The sequence below is a fragment of the Calonectris borealis genome, chromosome 1 (genome assembly GCF_964195595.1).
Source record: "Calonectris borealis chromosome 1, bCalBor7.hap1.2, whole genome shotgun sequence".
Taxonomy (NCBI): Eukaryota; Metazoa; Chordata; class Aves; order Procellariiformes; family Procellariidae; genus Calonectris; species Calonectris borealis.
The window spans coordinates 220,015,649-220,030,259 of record NC_134312.1 but is presented as its reverse complement, the minus strand read 5'-3'; the positions used below and the strand labels follow the sequence as shown (position 1 = coordinate 220,030,259).

At 60.4% G+C, this 14,611-nt stretch overlaps 1 protein-coding gene across 1 annotated transcript; it reads left to right on the top strand.

The window, feature by feature from the left end:
• The first annotated feature begins 2,017 nt into the window (after window positions 1-2,017).
• LOC142079974 (uncharacterized) lies at window positions 2,018-4,078 on the top strand. The gene is made up of 4 exons (XM_075144725.1): window positions 2,018-2,387; window positions 2,541-2,669; window positions 3,017-3,714; window positions 4,021-4,078. Exons 1-4 carry the CDS (start codon window positions 2,283-2,285, stop codon window positions 4,076-4,078), a joined length of 990 nt encoding a protein of 329 aa, XP_075000826.1. The 5' UTR covers window positions 2,018-2,282.
• Window positions 4,079-14,611: the final 10,533 nt, after the last annotated feature.

Below are 14,611 nucleotides of genomic sequence, written 5' to 3'. Positions count from 1 at the left end.
AATGGGCCATCAACGCCCCTCTCACAGCAAACCCAAAACACAGCACACCCCCCACGCTACCGGGAAGAAAGTTCACTCTGTCCCAGCCGGAGCCAGGACATAAGTAACAGAGTGAACCTTGCCCTCGAATGCTGTTAGGTCGCACCTTTGTAAATCTCTGTTAAAATCACTTTCTGCCAATACCTTGGATGGTGATTCTTTAAGCGGCCTCTAAACCACTCATTCGCGACAAATCGGCGTAGTCGGCAGGATGGCAAGTATCACTGATTACTTAAAAAACCATGGAATAAATCCAAGTCCCAAATTCTCAGAAGAATGGGCTCGTAATAATGGGCATCATTGGGAAGCTGTGGAAAAACAACTAAAAGTAGCTAGGGGCTATATAAAAGATGGAAAAGGAATTACTTGCAAAATGTTAGGCACCTGTTCAGAAGCTGCTCATCAGTATAGGAAGAATAACAATAGAAGGGAGCAAGACCTGCAAGAAGAAGTAGAAGGCAGAAAGGAAGCTGAATTAATACTGTCCTTGAAAATCGAGCAGCTGCAAAAAGCTACGGGAAGAAAAGGAGAAATCACAAAAGTTGGAAGAAAAGGTCGAGGTAGTGCTTCTGCGGGCTCCCAATCCCCCTGACATTGTACACTTAGGAAATTAATTGTGTCCCCTGAGGAATGGGATGGTGGTATTTGCAGTGATCCTGATGACTTTGATGAGGGCAATGATGACCCCTTGTTCCCCTCAGATTCCTCTGAATATGAGGCTAGACCCATCATTAAAGCAAAGTATATTTTAATTCCGGTTGGTCCTCGACAACAATTGGTAAAATTGCTAAGCGATACGGGAGCACCGATTTCCACACCAACACAACAAGATGCCGAGAAGCTGGGTGTACGACCTGGACGGCAAAGACTTAAAATCACTGGAGTGAACGGAGCAAGTGTTATGTGCCAAGCTGCAAAAGTTTAATTTACGGCTCCTGGGCCAGAAGCGTCTCTCATCTGCTCGCTTTGCAATTAAAGATCACAATGAAAATATCTTAGGTTTTGATGTTTTGAGAAGCCGAACCTGGCGTTGGTTTAGGATGTTGGCGAAAACCCGTACCTGGATTTTCTACCAGTGCTCGCTCACTATATTCACTTTGAGGAAAAGGAAAATCATGGGAATGGAATTCAGAACATGAAGAGCTCGTCAGAACTCCAAGACAGCAATTAAAAGCGGATCAATCACTAGGACCAGTACACACCCATGATCCTAGTACAGCAGAATGGGGTTTTGCAGAGCATGGTGCTTATTGTAACCTCTTCCAAAGTGGCCCGGACAGACCAAAAAGACCTACTAAATGATGCTGGAAGTGTGGGAACCCTACCGACAGATAAGACAAACCTGAACCTTGCTATTTCAGTTACACGTGGGAACGAGGCATATCCGAAAGATGGGTGGAGGTGGGAGACACTACACCAGAAGGAAACGAAGGTATCTCACAATTACAATAACATTCTTCAAATACTATCACTTCGAGCCACACCAGGGGAAGAAATAACGGTAGGGCACCGTGCAGTCAAGGGATCTACCCACAAAAAGCCTGAAATTTACCCACAGTATGGAGTATGGGCCCAAAAACAAAGAAAGGGAACAAATGGCAAACTATTGGTGTTGATGCATGTATTCTACGGGAACAACAGGGATTTAACAACCGGATGAAGGCAATACCATTAAGGCCCAAGACATTCGCCTTGATACCAGACAAAATGTTTGTCATTTTGAAATACATCCTGATGAAACCCCTGAAACTGTGCTTATATATGGTGGAAATGGATGTGTTTGCATGAGAACTCCTTGTGATTCTACATTTACAGACACCACCGCTGTGGAGACTTCTAACCACTCAAATATCTGCATTTGTAATTTTGCTACGATTATGGGACGCTACTTCAACTATTCAGCTCCTGGTACAACCCATCATCGCTACAGTCAAGCTATACACGTTACCAAGATTCACCACCTAACCCATTGGAATGAATCTTACATTAGTCCGAAAACTGTTACAACAGGATGACCTGAGCCAATTGCTAAACCGGATTCGAAACAACGGACCAAAAACTCTGGCGTGGGCATCTCCACAGCGACCGCCAGGGCTTTGTGATGGGGGCCCTCACCGTGCCCAGAGGCCATTGTGACGGGGGTCCCCGCGGTGCCAGTGGGGGTATTTAAGGCGCGAGAGCCCTGGGGTGCCCACTCCCAGGAGAGCACCTCCCTCAGGAGGCAGCATCTCCCCTGGGTGCCCATGGCAGGTCGGCGGCAGGTAATGCCGAAGATGCCCATGGATGAGGAGGCGAAGGAGCACGCCCAGCCCGCCCACGGGCTGCCGAGCCTGCAGAAGAGGCGCCAGGTGAGGGACGGGGCAGGACGGAGAGGCCGGGGGTGGGACGGGGCCGCACGGAGCTGCCTTGGTGCCGGGGCCGGGCTTGCCGGCACTGTGGGGGCCGCGGTGCCAGGGCAGCCGCCTCCATCCCGCGCCTCCTCCTCCTCCTCCTGCCTGCAGGTGGGCCGCAGGCAGCTACAGGCAGCGCCGCAGGGCAGCCAGAGCCGGGCCTCGTCCCTCCATGGGGACAGGCTGCCACGGCTCCCCTGCCCGGAGAGCTCGCAGACCGCCGGGAGCCGCCGCGCACAGGTAGGGAGCCCGAGGGAGACGGGGCTGAACATCTTCCCGAGCCCAGGAGCTGCCGACGGGCAGGCGGGAGGTGCAGGAGGGGACAGGCGTGCACGGCCCCCGTGGCAAGCTGAGCCCCCCGTGCTGTGCCCGGCAGGCAGCCCGGGCGTGCCGGGAGTGCTCCCGGGAGTCGCCGTGGGCCGCGGGGGGACCAGCCCTCTTCCCAGCCGGCTCTGGGAGCGGGCTGGCAGCCGCCTGCGGGGCCGAGCGCTGCCCTGGGGCTGGCAGGGCAGCCCGGCCGCAGGAGCTCCTCCAGCCGGGGTGCTGGGCCACAGTCACGCCGCCTCTCTCCTCGGCCTCTCTTGCAGACGGACAGCCTGGCGCACAGGGTGGCACTGCCCTGCAGCAGGGTGACGACGCGGGAGGAGACGGCCCGTCTGCCAGCCTTGCCGCCTCTCCCCAGGCAGGCAGCGGCACCCGCGCACGCACCCGCAGCTTGGCCACCAGGAGCTGCCAGAACCTGCGGCAAGCTGGTTTTTGTGCCAGCACCACCCCCCGCATCTTCTGCCAGGGGCAGGGAAAGGACCATCAGCACCGCAGCCAGCGGCCACCGACAGCTTGTGCCGTCTGCTGGGGGCATCCGCGGTGACCAGGGCACAGCCCTGAGGGTGAAAAGATGGACGCCGGCCCCGCACAAGCCTGCAGCCTGTGCTGCAGCTGTGAAGGACACAGCCCGATGCCTCGTGAGTGAGGCCCTGGACAAGGTTTTGACTGGGAGCCGGGGACCCAGCCAGCAGCCGACGGCACAGCGGGACCGGGCACAGGGCAAGGCTGTGGTGATGAGGGCAAGAATAAATGAGGCAAAGGCACCGGCTTCTCCTGCCTTCAGCGAGCAGGCCACAGCAGCGCGGGCAGAGAGCCACGCTCCTGCCCCGCACAGCCCCACAGCCAGCGCCGCGGCTCTGGAGGACGCAGCCCGGTGCATTGTGGCTGAGGCCCTGGGCAGGGTTTCCACCGGGAGCCGGGCAGCCAGCCAGCGGCCGGTGGCACAGCGGGACGTGGCACTGTCCGTCCAGATGGAGTCTCTGGAGGAGCTGGAGAGCAGCTGCCTGGCCCGCACCGGGCGCAGCCTGGCCCAGCCCAGGAAAGCCACCCTGCAGCAGCAGCAGGACGGCCGGGAGGAGGGCAAGGAGCAGCGTTTCTCCCTGACGTGGTCATGGCGGCTCAACGTTGGAGCCAGGCAGGTGAGTGCCAAGGACGGAATGGGGTGGCGAGGGACGGGACGGGACCGGGGGATGAGCCTCCCTCTGCCTGGGGCCAGCCCCTGCGCCGCACAGCTGCAGCCCCATCTCCTCCCGCATCCCTGTCCCAGCAGCCGCTGCTGGCAGGTCCCCGGCAGGCATTTGCCGGTGGGAGCCCGGCTACCTTGACAAATCCCCCTCTCTCCTCTCAGATAGAACCATAGAATCAGAGAATCGCTTAGGTTGGGAAAGACCTTTAAGACCATCAAGTCCAACTGTTAACCTAGCACTGCCAAGTCCACCACTAAACCATGGCCCCAAGCACCACCATGCTGACTGGGCCTGATCCCCTGCTTGTCCCGTACGTGCCGCGTGATGGCACTCAAGATGATCTGCTCCACAACCTTCCCCGGCACCCCGAGGTCAGACTGAGAGGCCTGTAGTTCCCCGATCCTCCTTCCGGCCCTTCTGGTAGATGGGTGTCACATTTGGTAACCTCCAGTCAACCGGGACCTCCCCGGTTAGCCAGGACTGCCGAGAAATGACGGCAAGTGGCTCGGTGAGCACTCCCGCCAGCTCCCTCAGTACCCTTGGGTGGATCCCATCCTGCCCCATAGACTTGTGTGTGTCCAAGTGGTGTAGCAGGTCACCAACCATTTCCCCTTGGATTATGGGGGCTTCATTCTGCTCCACGTCCCTGTCTTCCAGCTCAGCGGGCTGGGTACCCCGAGAGCAGTTGGTCTTACTATTAAAGACCGAGGCAAAGACGGCATTAAGTACCTCAGCCTTTTCCTCCTCCTTTGTCACTACCTTTCCCCCCGTGTCCCATACAGGACGGAGATTCTCTTTAGCTCTCCTTTTCGTGTTAATGTTTTATAGGAGGAGCCAGGGGCCTTGGCCAAGGAGGAAGAGTTGGAAGAAGACAGCGACAAAGAGCTGTCCCAAGGGGAAGACGTCACCATCTCCGACATCTGGGTCAACGCCTCGGTCCCGGAGCTCTTCCAGGACCCTCACGCTGGTGCCCAGGAGGGGCCCGGCTGGCCCAGCAGCGCGGGCCCAGAGGCAGCAGGAGAGGCAGCCGGCGGCCTGCAGAGCGCGTCTCCTGCCCCGGCGGGGCTCCTGGACGCCGGGCCGGCAGCTTCTGGCCTGGCCGGAGCCCCTGAGGAAGAGGGGCACCGCGCGCCTCTGGCTCCCGCGGCAGTAGAGGAGGCAAAGGCACCGGCTTCTCCTGCCTTCGCCGAGCAGGCCACAGCGGCGCAGGCGGAGAGCCAGGCACCTGCCCCGCACAGCCCCACAGCCAGCGCCGCGGCTCTGGAGGACGCAGCCCGGTGCATTGTGGCTGAGGCCCTGGGCAGGGTTTCCACCGGGAGCCGGGCAGCCAGCCAGCGGCCGGTGGCACAGCGGGACGTGGCACTGTCCGTCCAGATGGAGTCTCTGGAGGAGCTGGAGAGCAGCTGCCTGGCCCGCACCGGGCGCAGCCTGGCCCAGCCCAGGAAAGCCACCCTGCAGCAGCAGCAGGACGGCCGGGAGGAGGGCGCGGAGCAGCGTTTCTACCTGACGCGGTCATGGCGGCTCAACGTTGGAGCCAGGCAGGTGAGTGCCAAGGACGGAATGGGGTGGCGAGGGACGGGACGGGACCGGGGGATGAGCCTCCCTCTGCCTGGGGCCAGCCCCTGCGCCGCACAGCTGCAGCCCCATCTCCTCCCGCATCCCTGTCCCAGCAGCCGCTGCTGGCAGGTCCCCGGCAGGCATTTGCCGGTGGGAGCCCGGCTACCTTGACAAATCCCCCTCTCTCCTCTCAGATAGAACCATAGAATCAGAGAATCGCTTAGGTTGGGAAAGACCTTTAAGACCATCAAGTCCAACTGTTAACCTAGCACTGCCAAGTCCACCACTAAACCATGGCCCCAAGCACCACCATGCTGACTGGGCCTGATCCCCTGCTTGTCCCGTACGTGCCGCGTGATGGCACTCAAGATGATCTGCTCCACAACCTTCCCCGGCACCCCGAGGTCAGACTGAGAGGCCTGTAGTTCCCCGATCCTCCTTCCGGCCCTTCTGGTAGATGGGTGTCACATTTGGTAACCTCCAGTCAAGCGGGACCTCCCCGCTTAGCCAGGACTGCCGAGAAATGACGGCAAGTGGCTCGGTGAGCACGCCCGCCAGCTCCCTCAGTACCCTTGGGTGGATCCCATCCTGCCCCATAGACTTGTGTGTGTCCAAGTGGTGTAGCAGGTCACCAACCATTTCCCCTTGGATTATGGGGGCTTCATTCTGCTCCACGTCCCTGTCTTCCAGCTCAGCGGGCTGGGTACCCCGAGAGCAGTTGGTCTTACTATTAAAGACCGAGGCAAAGACGGCATTAAGTACCTCAGCCTTTTCCTCCTCCTTTGTCACTACCTTTCCCCCCGTGTCCCATACAGGACGGAGATTCTCTTTAGCTCTCCTTTTCGTGTTAATGTTTTATAGGAGGAGCCAGGGGCCTTGGCCAAGGAGGAAGAGTTGGAAGAAGACAGCGACAAAGAGCTGTCCCAAGGGGAAGACGTCACCATCTCCGACATCTGGGTCAACGCCTCGGTCCCGGAGCTCTTCCAGGACCCTCACGCTGGTGCCCAGGCGGGGCCCGGCTGGCCCAGCAGCGCGGGCCCAGAGGCAGCAGGAGAGGCAGCCGGCGGCCTGCAGAGCGCGTCTCCTGCCCCGGCGGGGCTCCTGGACGCCGGGCCGGCAGCTTCTGGCCTGGCCGGAGCCCCTGAGGAAGAGGGGCACCGCGCGCCTCTGGCTCCCGCGGCACAAGAGGAGGCAAAGGCACCGGCTTCTCCTGCCTTCGCCGAGCAGGCCACAGCGGCGCAGGCGGAGAGCCAGGCACCTGCCCCGCACAGCCCCACAGCCAGCGCCGCGGCTCTGGAGGACGCAGCCTGGTGCATTGTGAGAGAGGTCGTGCGCAGGGCTGTGGCTGTGACCCAGGGACCCCGCCAGCAGCTGGCAGAACAGGACCTGACCCAAAGCACGCATGCGGCGACAGCAGCAAGAACACCTGCAGCCCCTCAGGACACCCAGTCTCCCTTGGCTGGAGAGCCTCAGGGAGGGACCAGCCCAGCCCCTCTCGTCCCAGCGGCAGGCGAGGATGGAGAAAGCATGGCTTCTCCCATGTCTGGAGACCGTCGAGGAGAGGCCAGCGCAGCCACCGTCTCCTCGGCAGTGCACGAGGAAGAAGGGGCTTCTCCAGTGCTTGAAAACCCTCCGGCAGACGCTGGCACACCCCACCGTGCCCCAGCAGCGGACAGCGAAGGAGATGCAGCGGCTTCTCCCTTGGCTCGGGACCTTCAGCACCAGGTGAGCCAGGCGCGCATGGCCGGCACCGGGCGTCCCGAGGCGCCGGGGGCAGGCGCAGCGCCCAGGGTGTGTGCGGCAGGGAGATGCCTGGTGCTCTCCGTGTCATCGCGCTGACATCCCCTCCATCCCATGCCTGTGCTCTTGCTCTCCCCATGCAGGTGGCCCCCGAGCACAGAGGAGACGCACAGCCCTCCTCCGGCTGCAGGGACATGCCCGAGGATGACCCAGGTACGTCCCCGAGACAAGCACCGCCCCGGCAAGCGCAGGCCTGGCCCGGCCATCCCGGTGAGCGACACCCAGGCCAGGCGGGCAGCACTGCACGCACGGGGGCTGGCTGTGCCCCGGCCACCCCTCCCTGGGGAAAGCCCTCGGTGGTGGGGGGCAGGCAGGAGCTTGCCCGTCACCTACCCAGCCCCTCGCCTACAGCTCTCCTTCCCCCACAGGCATCGCCGCCCTCCCGCACCTCCCGGCTCAACGGCGACGGCCCTCCCTCTTCAGGAGGGCCCTCAGGGCTCTGCGCAGGGCTTTCCGCTGTACCTGCATCGCGGGACAGCAAGAGTAGCAGCGCCCCGCTGCCAGCGCCAGGCGCGTCCCCGCAGACAGCAGCTGCCCCTCAGCCTCCGCAGCGTCCAGAGGGAGCGGCACGTGGAGGCACGCGAGGGATGGTTCATGGACGGAGTCCCAGGCGTTCAGCTGCCCTGACGACATCGTGCTGCCAGCCCCGACTCGGCCGTGGACGCTTCCTGAGGCCAATAAAAGAGGACGCGTTTCCCCCAGTGTTCGTCTGTGTCTGGTCCATCTCAGCAGGAAGACGGGTGCAGGCAAAGCCCATTACGGCAGGCAGAGCTGCAGAGCCCCTGTGCTCCCTCTTCTCCAGGCCGAGCAGAGCCCGCGCCCTCGGCCTCTGCCCGAGCCTCGGGCGCTCCAGCTCCCGACCAGCCGGCGCCTCCATCCTGCCCGTGTCTGCCTGCGCCCCGGCAGCCCCAGCCCGCACCGGGTGCCCAGGCACGGCCTCCCCTGGGCCCAGCGGCGCAGAGGAAGCCCTTCTGGAGGATGGCTCTGGCAGTTGCGCAGATGGCCAGCAGTCTCCCCAGGTCAGCAGGCCCTTCCGGAGAGCAGAGCGTGGCTTCGCACTGGCCCGGCACGGCTCCCCCCAGCCTGGGATGCTCCCCAGCAGTGACGCAACCGTTCAGTTCCTGTACTGAAAGGGCCACTGCCGGCCCGAGCCGGAGTTCACCCGCTGCTCTGCTTGGCCGCCGGTCCCTTGTCTCTCTCTTCAGCCATGGTGGGGCGGATGCCCTTTCCATGGGGCAGGGAGATCCACGGCTTGTTGCCCTGCAGCAAGGGACAAGCAGTCACCTCTCAGCGTGAAACCCGCACGGGGCAGAGCTCTCCCTCTCGGGGGAAAGCAGCAGAAGCCAGCCCCTGCCCACGCTGGGCCTCGCACACACGCCCGTGGCTCTGGCCCAGCAGAAGCCCCGGAGGACGGTGCCGGAGGTGTGCAGGCCTCCACCTGCCTCTGGCGGCCACCTCCAGGAAGGGTGCGCTCCAGCCGGGGCCGGAACACCGCCCCTTTCCCCCGGACAAAAGAGCCGTCGGGGGTGGCGAGAGAGCGGAGGCCGTGCGGGGGAGGGCGCTCGCACTCAGAGCAGCTGCCCGGGCCCGCCAGGGCCGAGCTCTGAGCGCCGCGCAGCCCCCAACCGCCCAAGGGTTAAAAAACCGCTCCGCGGCGGCCTCCGCCCGGGACTGCGGCTCGGGAGCCGCGCATGCGCGGTGGCGCCGCCCCGCTCCGCGCCGCCGCCCGCCCGTAGCCGCAGCGCCGCCCCGCGGTGCCTGCGCGCTGGTTCCGCCGCGCCCGTCGCTGCCTCCCGGTAAGGAAACGCCGCGGCCCCCTCCCGCGCGCGGCGCCGGCGGGCGCTGGGCGCGCAAAGCGCGGAGCTGCAGCGCCGGCCCCGCACAGGGGCGCCGCGGGCCGCCGGGAGCCGGGCGGAGGGGCCGCGCCGTGGCGGCCCGTGCCTGGCGGGAGGTGTAGCCGAGCCGCCGGTCGCCATGCTGGCTCCCCGGAGCACGCCGGGAAGTGCAGTCTTCCGGCACCCGGCTGCCGGGCGGCCCGGCTGCGTTGGCCCGGGCCTGGCGGGAGGTGTCGTTGTTGCGGACTCGGCTGCCGGGCAGCCGCATGGCTCTCGGGCGCGCCCGGCGCGGCGGAGTCCTTGCTGCCGCCGCGGCGCCCGCGTAGTTTTGTGGCCGGTGTCGTGTGGTTTCCTGCGGGCTTCCAGCTGCTCCTTGAGCAGCGGTGGTGCTGCTGTGGGCAGGAGCTGCCGCGGCTGCAGCTGGAGCGAAGGGTAAAGGAGAGGCGATGCAACGCCCTCCGGCCGGCAGCTGCCTCCTGCTGCAGGCAGAGCCAGCCTGCCTCCCCGGGCGAGGAAGGCTCCCTCTTCGTAGCCCGCAGCGGGCCAGGCTGCCAGCACGGACCGCAGGGCCTGTGCGCGCCCCCGGCAGCGCGGTGCGGCCGCGCAGTGCAGGAGCGAGCGAGGCTCCTGCTCCGGGAAGCCTCGTCTCGGCAGAGCTGTGAGACCGCCCCGTGTGTGCTCCGGTGGAGGCGGCCGAGCGGCTGGAGTTACCGCGGCGGAAAGGGGGAGAGGGGGAGAAAGAAGCGGCTGGAGTCAAAGGCTGTCGAAGTCTGCTGGCAGCGCCGGGAGCGGGAGCTGCGGTGGGGGCGAGTCCCGGGCCCGCGGGTCCCGTCTGCCCGCTGGTGCGTCCTGGGCCCTCCCTGCCCCTCCGCCGTCCCCCTCTCTTTTCCAGGCCCTTGCGGGATTTTGTATTTCCCGCCCCCGTACCGCTCCTCTCGACTCTTGTGCCCGGCTCCCTCCCCCTCTTCTTTTCCCTTCTCGGTCTCTGTCCTGCAGCCCATCGCCGTGTCTCCCTGTTCCATCTCTTGTCCTGAGCTGCACCCGTCTTTTCCCCCCTCAATTTCTCTGGCTCCTTCCCTCACGTTCTCTGCCCCCCTGCGCCTGCACGTGCCGCGCCGTGCCCCTGCCTTCCCCTCTCTCCCCCCGTCTCTTTCTCTCTCTCTGCCTTTGCTTCGCTCGCTGTTGCTGGTTTTTTCATTCTGTGTCTCACCGTCCCGTCCTTCTTCCCGTTCATCTCTTGCTCTCTCTGACCCTCTGTGCTGCTCCCTGCCCCCTTTTTCCTGCTTTTTTCGTTCTCCGTCTCTCTGCAGGGCTCCTAATACCTCTCTTTTTTCCTCCGCCCCCCTGTGCTTCTCACGGTCTCTGTCTCTCTCTCTCATTATTATTCTTCTTGTCTGTCTCTCTGTCTTGCTGTCTGTCCTCTTGTTTCTTGCTATATCCCTTTGTCACGCTCCCTGCCCGTATTCATATTCCTCTCTGTCCTGGTGACCATCCCAGATTTTCTTCTCCATCTCCATCATGCTGCTGCCCTGATTTTTCTTTTTCTGCCCTGCTCCCTGTTGCTCTTTCCGTCTCTTCTCCTCTGTCCCTGCTGCTTTTTTCTCCATCTCTGTGCAGATCCCTGTCCCGTTTTTTCCTTGCTGTCCCTCCGCCCTGCTTCCTCTCGCTCTCTTTTCTGTCTTTCTGTCTCTGTCCCATTCCTTCTCCCATCCTTTCTAACTGTATCCCCCTGTCCAGCTAGCTGTCCCTTTTTTGCCTTCCTCTCTTCCTCAGTATTTTTTTCCTTCTCCATCTCTCTCCCACTGCTCATCACGGTTGGTTTTTCCCTCTAGTGCTGTCCTGCTCTCTGTCCCTTTTTTCTCTCTCTGTCATTCCGTCGTGCTCCCTGTGTCTATTTTTTAATTCCCCACCTCTGTCCTGCAGCCCATCACTATTTTTCCCTCTTCCATCCCTTTGCCCTGCTCCCTGTCCTTGTTTCTGTTTCCCCTTGCTCTGCCTCCCATCCTTTTTTCCTTTCTTGTTCCATCTCTCTGTCCTGCTTTCTATCCCCCCCACGCTGTTTTTCTGTCCTTCTCCTTGCCTTTCCCCCCGTTTCTCTGCCCTGTTCCCTCTTTGGTTTTTTTCTTCTCTGTCACTCTGTCCTGCTCCCTGTCACTGTTTTTTTCTCACTCCATTTCTGTCCTGCAGCCCGCTGCTGTTTTGTCCCTCTCCATCTCTCTCTCCTGCTGCCCATCGTAGGCTTTTCCCCCTCCGTCTCTGTCCCGCTCCCTGTCTCTTATTTTTGCCTGCCTTCCACTTTGTCCTGCCTCCCTCTCCCTCTTTTCTCTCTCTGTATCACCTTGTCTTGCTCCCTGTCCCTGTCTTTCTCTGACAATCTGTGTCCTGCTCCTTGTCCTCCTTTTCCCCCTCTCTCCCCCACCCTTCTTCCTGCCTTTCTTTTTTCTCTTCCTGTCCTTCTGCCCCGTCTGCCTCCTGCTTCTTTCTCCACCTCTGCCCAGCTCCCTGCCCCTTGTTGGCTCTCACTGTCCCTCTGTCCTGCTTCCTGTCCCCGTTTTTTCTGTCTTTATTTCTCTGTCCTGCTGCCTGTCCAGTCGCTTCTTGCTGTACCTCCCTGTCCAGCCGGCTCTCCCTTTTTTCCTTTCTCTCCTATTCTGTCCTGCTCCCTGGCCCTTTTTTCCCGTCCTCTGTCTCTGTCCTCTAGCCCACTGCTGGTTTTCTTTTCCTTCTTGGTCTCTTTGTACAGACCTGACCCTTTCTTTCTTTCTTTCTCAATCCCTTTGTCCCGTTCCCTGTCCTTTTTTCCTCTCTGTTTGTATGTCCTGCGCCCTGTCACCGTCTTTGTCCCTCTGTTTCTTCCTCTCCTCCCCCCGCCGCCATCTCTCTATCCCTCTGTCCTGCTCACTGACCCTACGTTTTCTTGCTCCATCTCTCTGCAGGGCTCCTCGTCCCTATTCTTCTTGATTTCTCTACCTCTCTGACCTTTTCTTTTGACCTTTCTCTCTCTCCCTGCTCCTCGGTCTTCTCCCTTGCCTTAGTTTTCTCTTTCGAGCCCTCTGTCCTGCTCCCCGTCACTGTATTTTCTTTCTCCAGCTCTCTGCCCCGCTACCCATCCCTCTCTTTCTTTCTCCATCCCGCTGTGCTGCTCCCCTTCCCTCCCTCCCTCTCTCCCTCCCTCTTTCTCTGTTGTTATCCTTGCGTCCCTCGTTGTCTCTCCACCCCTCTGTCCTGCTCCCCGTCCCTCGTTTTCCTTTTCCATTTCTCTGTCCTGCTTTTGGTCCCTGTTTTTCCTCTGGCTCCATCTCCCTGCCATTCTCCCTGTTGCTCCTGCTTGCTCTCTGTCCCAGTGTCGTTCTCCCCATCCCTCTCCTTTTCTCCGTATCCCGTTTTCCTGCTCCCTGTGCCTCGTTTGTTTTCTCTGTCCCTCTCTCCTTCCTCCTGTCCCCCCGCCCCCCCGCCTCTGGCTTGCTGCTTGTCGCTGGTTTTTTCTTGCTTCCACTCTGTCTGGGTTCTGTCACTCTCTTTCTCTCTCTGTCCCTCTGTCCTTCCTCCAACCTGTGTTTTCCTCTTTCTATCCCCCTGCCCCTAATGCTTCTTTCTCCATCTTTCAGTCCTGCTCCCTGCCCCTTTTTTGGTCTCACTGTCCATCTGTCCTGCTTCCTCTCCCTGGTTATTCTGCCTTTATCCCTCTGTCCCGCTGCCCGTCTCCGTGTTTCTAGTTACATCCCCCTGCCCAGCCAGCCGTCCCTTTTCTCCTTTCTCTCTTCCCTCCTCTGGCCCTACTTTTTCTTGCTCCGTCTCTCTCCAGCAGCCCGTCATTGGTTTTTTTCATTTTCCGTCCCTTTGTCTTCATCTGCATCTGGTCCCGCCGTCCCCAGTCCCTCTGTCCTGTGCCTTGTCCTGCTTTTGCTCTCTGTGTCCCGTGCTCTATCCCCATCCTTTTCTCTCTTTCCCTCCTTCCTTTTCCCTCCGTCTTTTTCTCTGCATCCCTTGGTCCTGTTGCTCCTCGCTATTTTTTTTCCTTCCATTCCTCTGTCCTGCTCCCCGTCCCTTACTTCTCTGTCAGTCCCTCTGTCCTGTTGCCTATCATTATTTTTGCTGTCTGCATCCCACTGCCCTGCTTCCCCTTCATCCCTTTCGGCTCTATCCTCCTGTCCTGCTCCCCAGCAGCATTTTTGCTTTCTCCAGGTCTCTAACCTGCTCCCCCACCCCCTCTTTTTCTCTCTGTCATTCTTCCCACTTCCCTGGACCAACCTCTCTGTAATCTTGTGTCCCGCTCCCTGTGCCTCTCTGTTTATATCCCACTGTCCTGGTTCCCGTCTTTCTCTTTGCCTCTCTATCCCTCTGTCCCTGTCCTCGTCCCCGTTTTTTCTTTTTCCATCTCTCCGTCCTGCTGCCCATCTCTGTCCAGTTCCCTTTCTGCTATTTTTGCTCTCCTGGTTACTCTGCTTTTCTTCCTGTCTCTCTTTTTTCCCTTCTCTCTCTCCCCCTCTGTCCTGCTCTGTGTTCCCTCCCTCTCGCCCCCCCAGTGCCCCGCTGTGTGTTACCCGTCCTTCTCACTGTTGATTTTTTCGTCTGGCTCTGTCCTCACTCCTGCTCCCTAGAAGTATTTTTGAATTCTCTGGACTTCTGTTCTTCTGCCCATCGCTAGTTTTTGTTCTCTATCTTTCTCTCCTGCTCCCCACCCTCCCTTTTCTCTCTCTGTCATTCTGTCCTCGTCCCTGTACCTCTGCTTTTCTGTATCCTTGCATCCCGCTCCCTCTCTCCCTCCTCTCTCTATCACATCTTGCTCCCCATCCCTCTCTTTTTCTTTCTACCCTTCTGATGTGTGTGTCCCCCAGCCCCGCCTTTTACGTGCCCCGGTCTTCCGACATCCTTCTGTCATTCTCCTTCTCTTGCTCTTCTTGCTCTTTTTCTCTCTCTCCTTCTATCCTGCTGTCTGTCACTCCCCCTCCATCCCTTTGTCCTGCTCCCGGTCCTTGTCAACCTCTCCCTTTGTTCTGCCTCCAGGCTTTGTTTTCTCCATCTCTGTCCTTTTCCCTGTACCGTTTTCTCTCTGCTCCTCAGTCCTTCTCCCTCGTCTCATTTTTCTCATTCTGCCATCCCTCTTTTCCCCTGTGACCCTCCGTGCTGTTCCCTTCCTTTTCTTTCTCCAATTATCAGTTCTCTTACCCGGCCCCCTCTCTCTCTTCCTCTGTCCTGCTCCCTGGCCCTGTTATTTATTGCTTCGCATCTCTGTCCCGCTCTCCGTCCCTGTTTTCTCTTGTGCTCCACCTCTCTGTCGTCCTCTCTGTTGCTCTCGTTGGCTCTCAATCCCAGCGTCCCGCTCCCCGTTCCTCTCTCTTTCGCAGTATCCCGCTCTCCGGCTCCCTGTCCCTCAGCTGTTTTCTGTATCCCTCTGTCCTTCCTCCTCTCTTCCCTTGTCCCTCTGGCCTGCTACCCATCACTGGTTTTTGCTTTCTTTCTCCATCTCTCTGCCTCG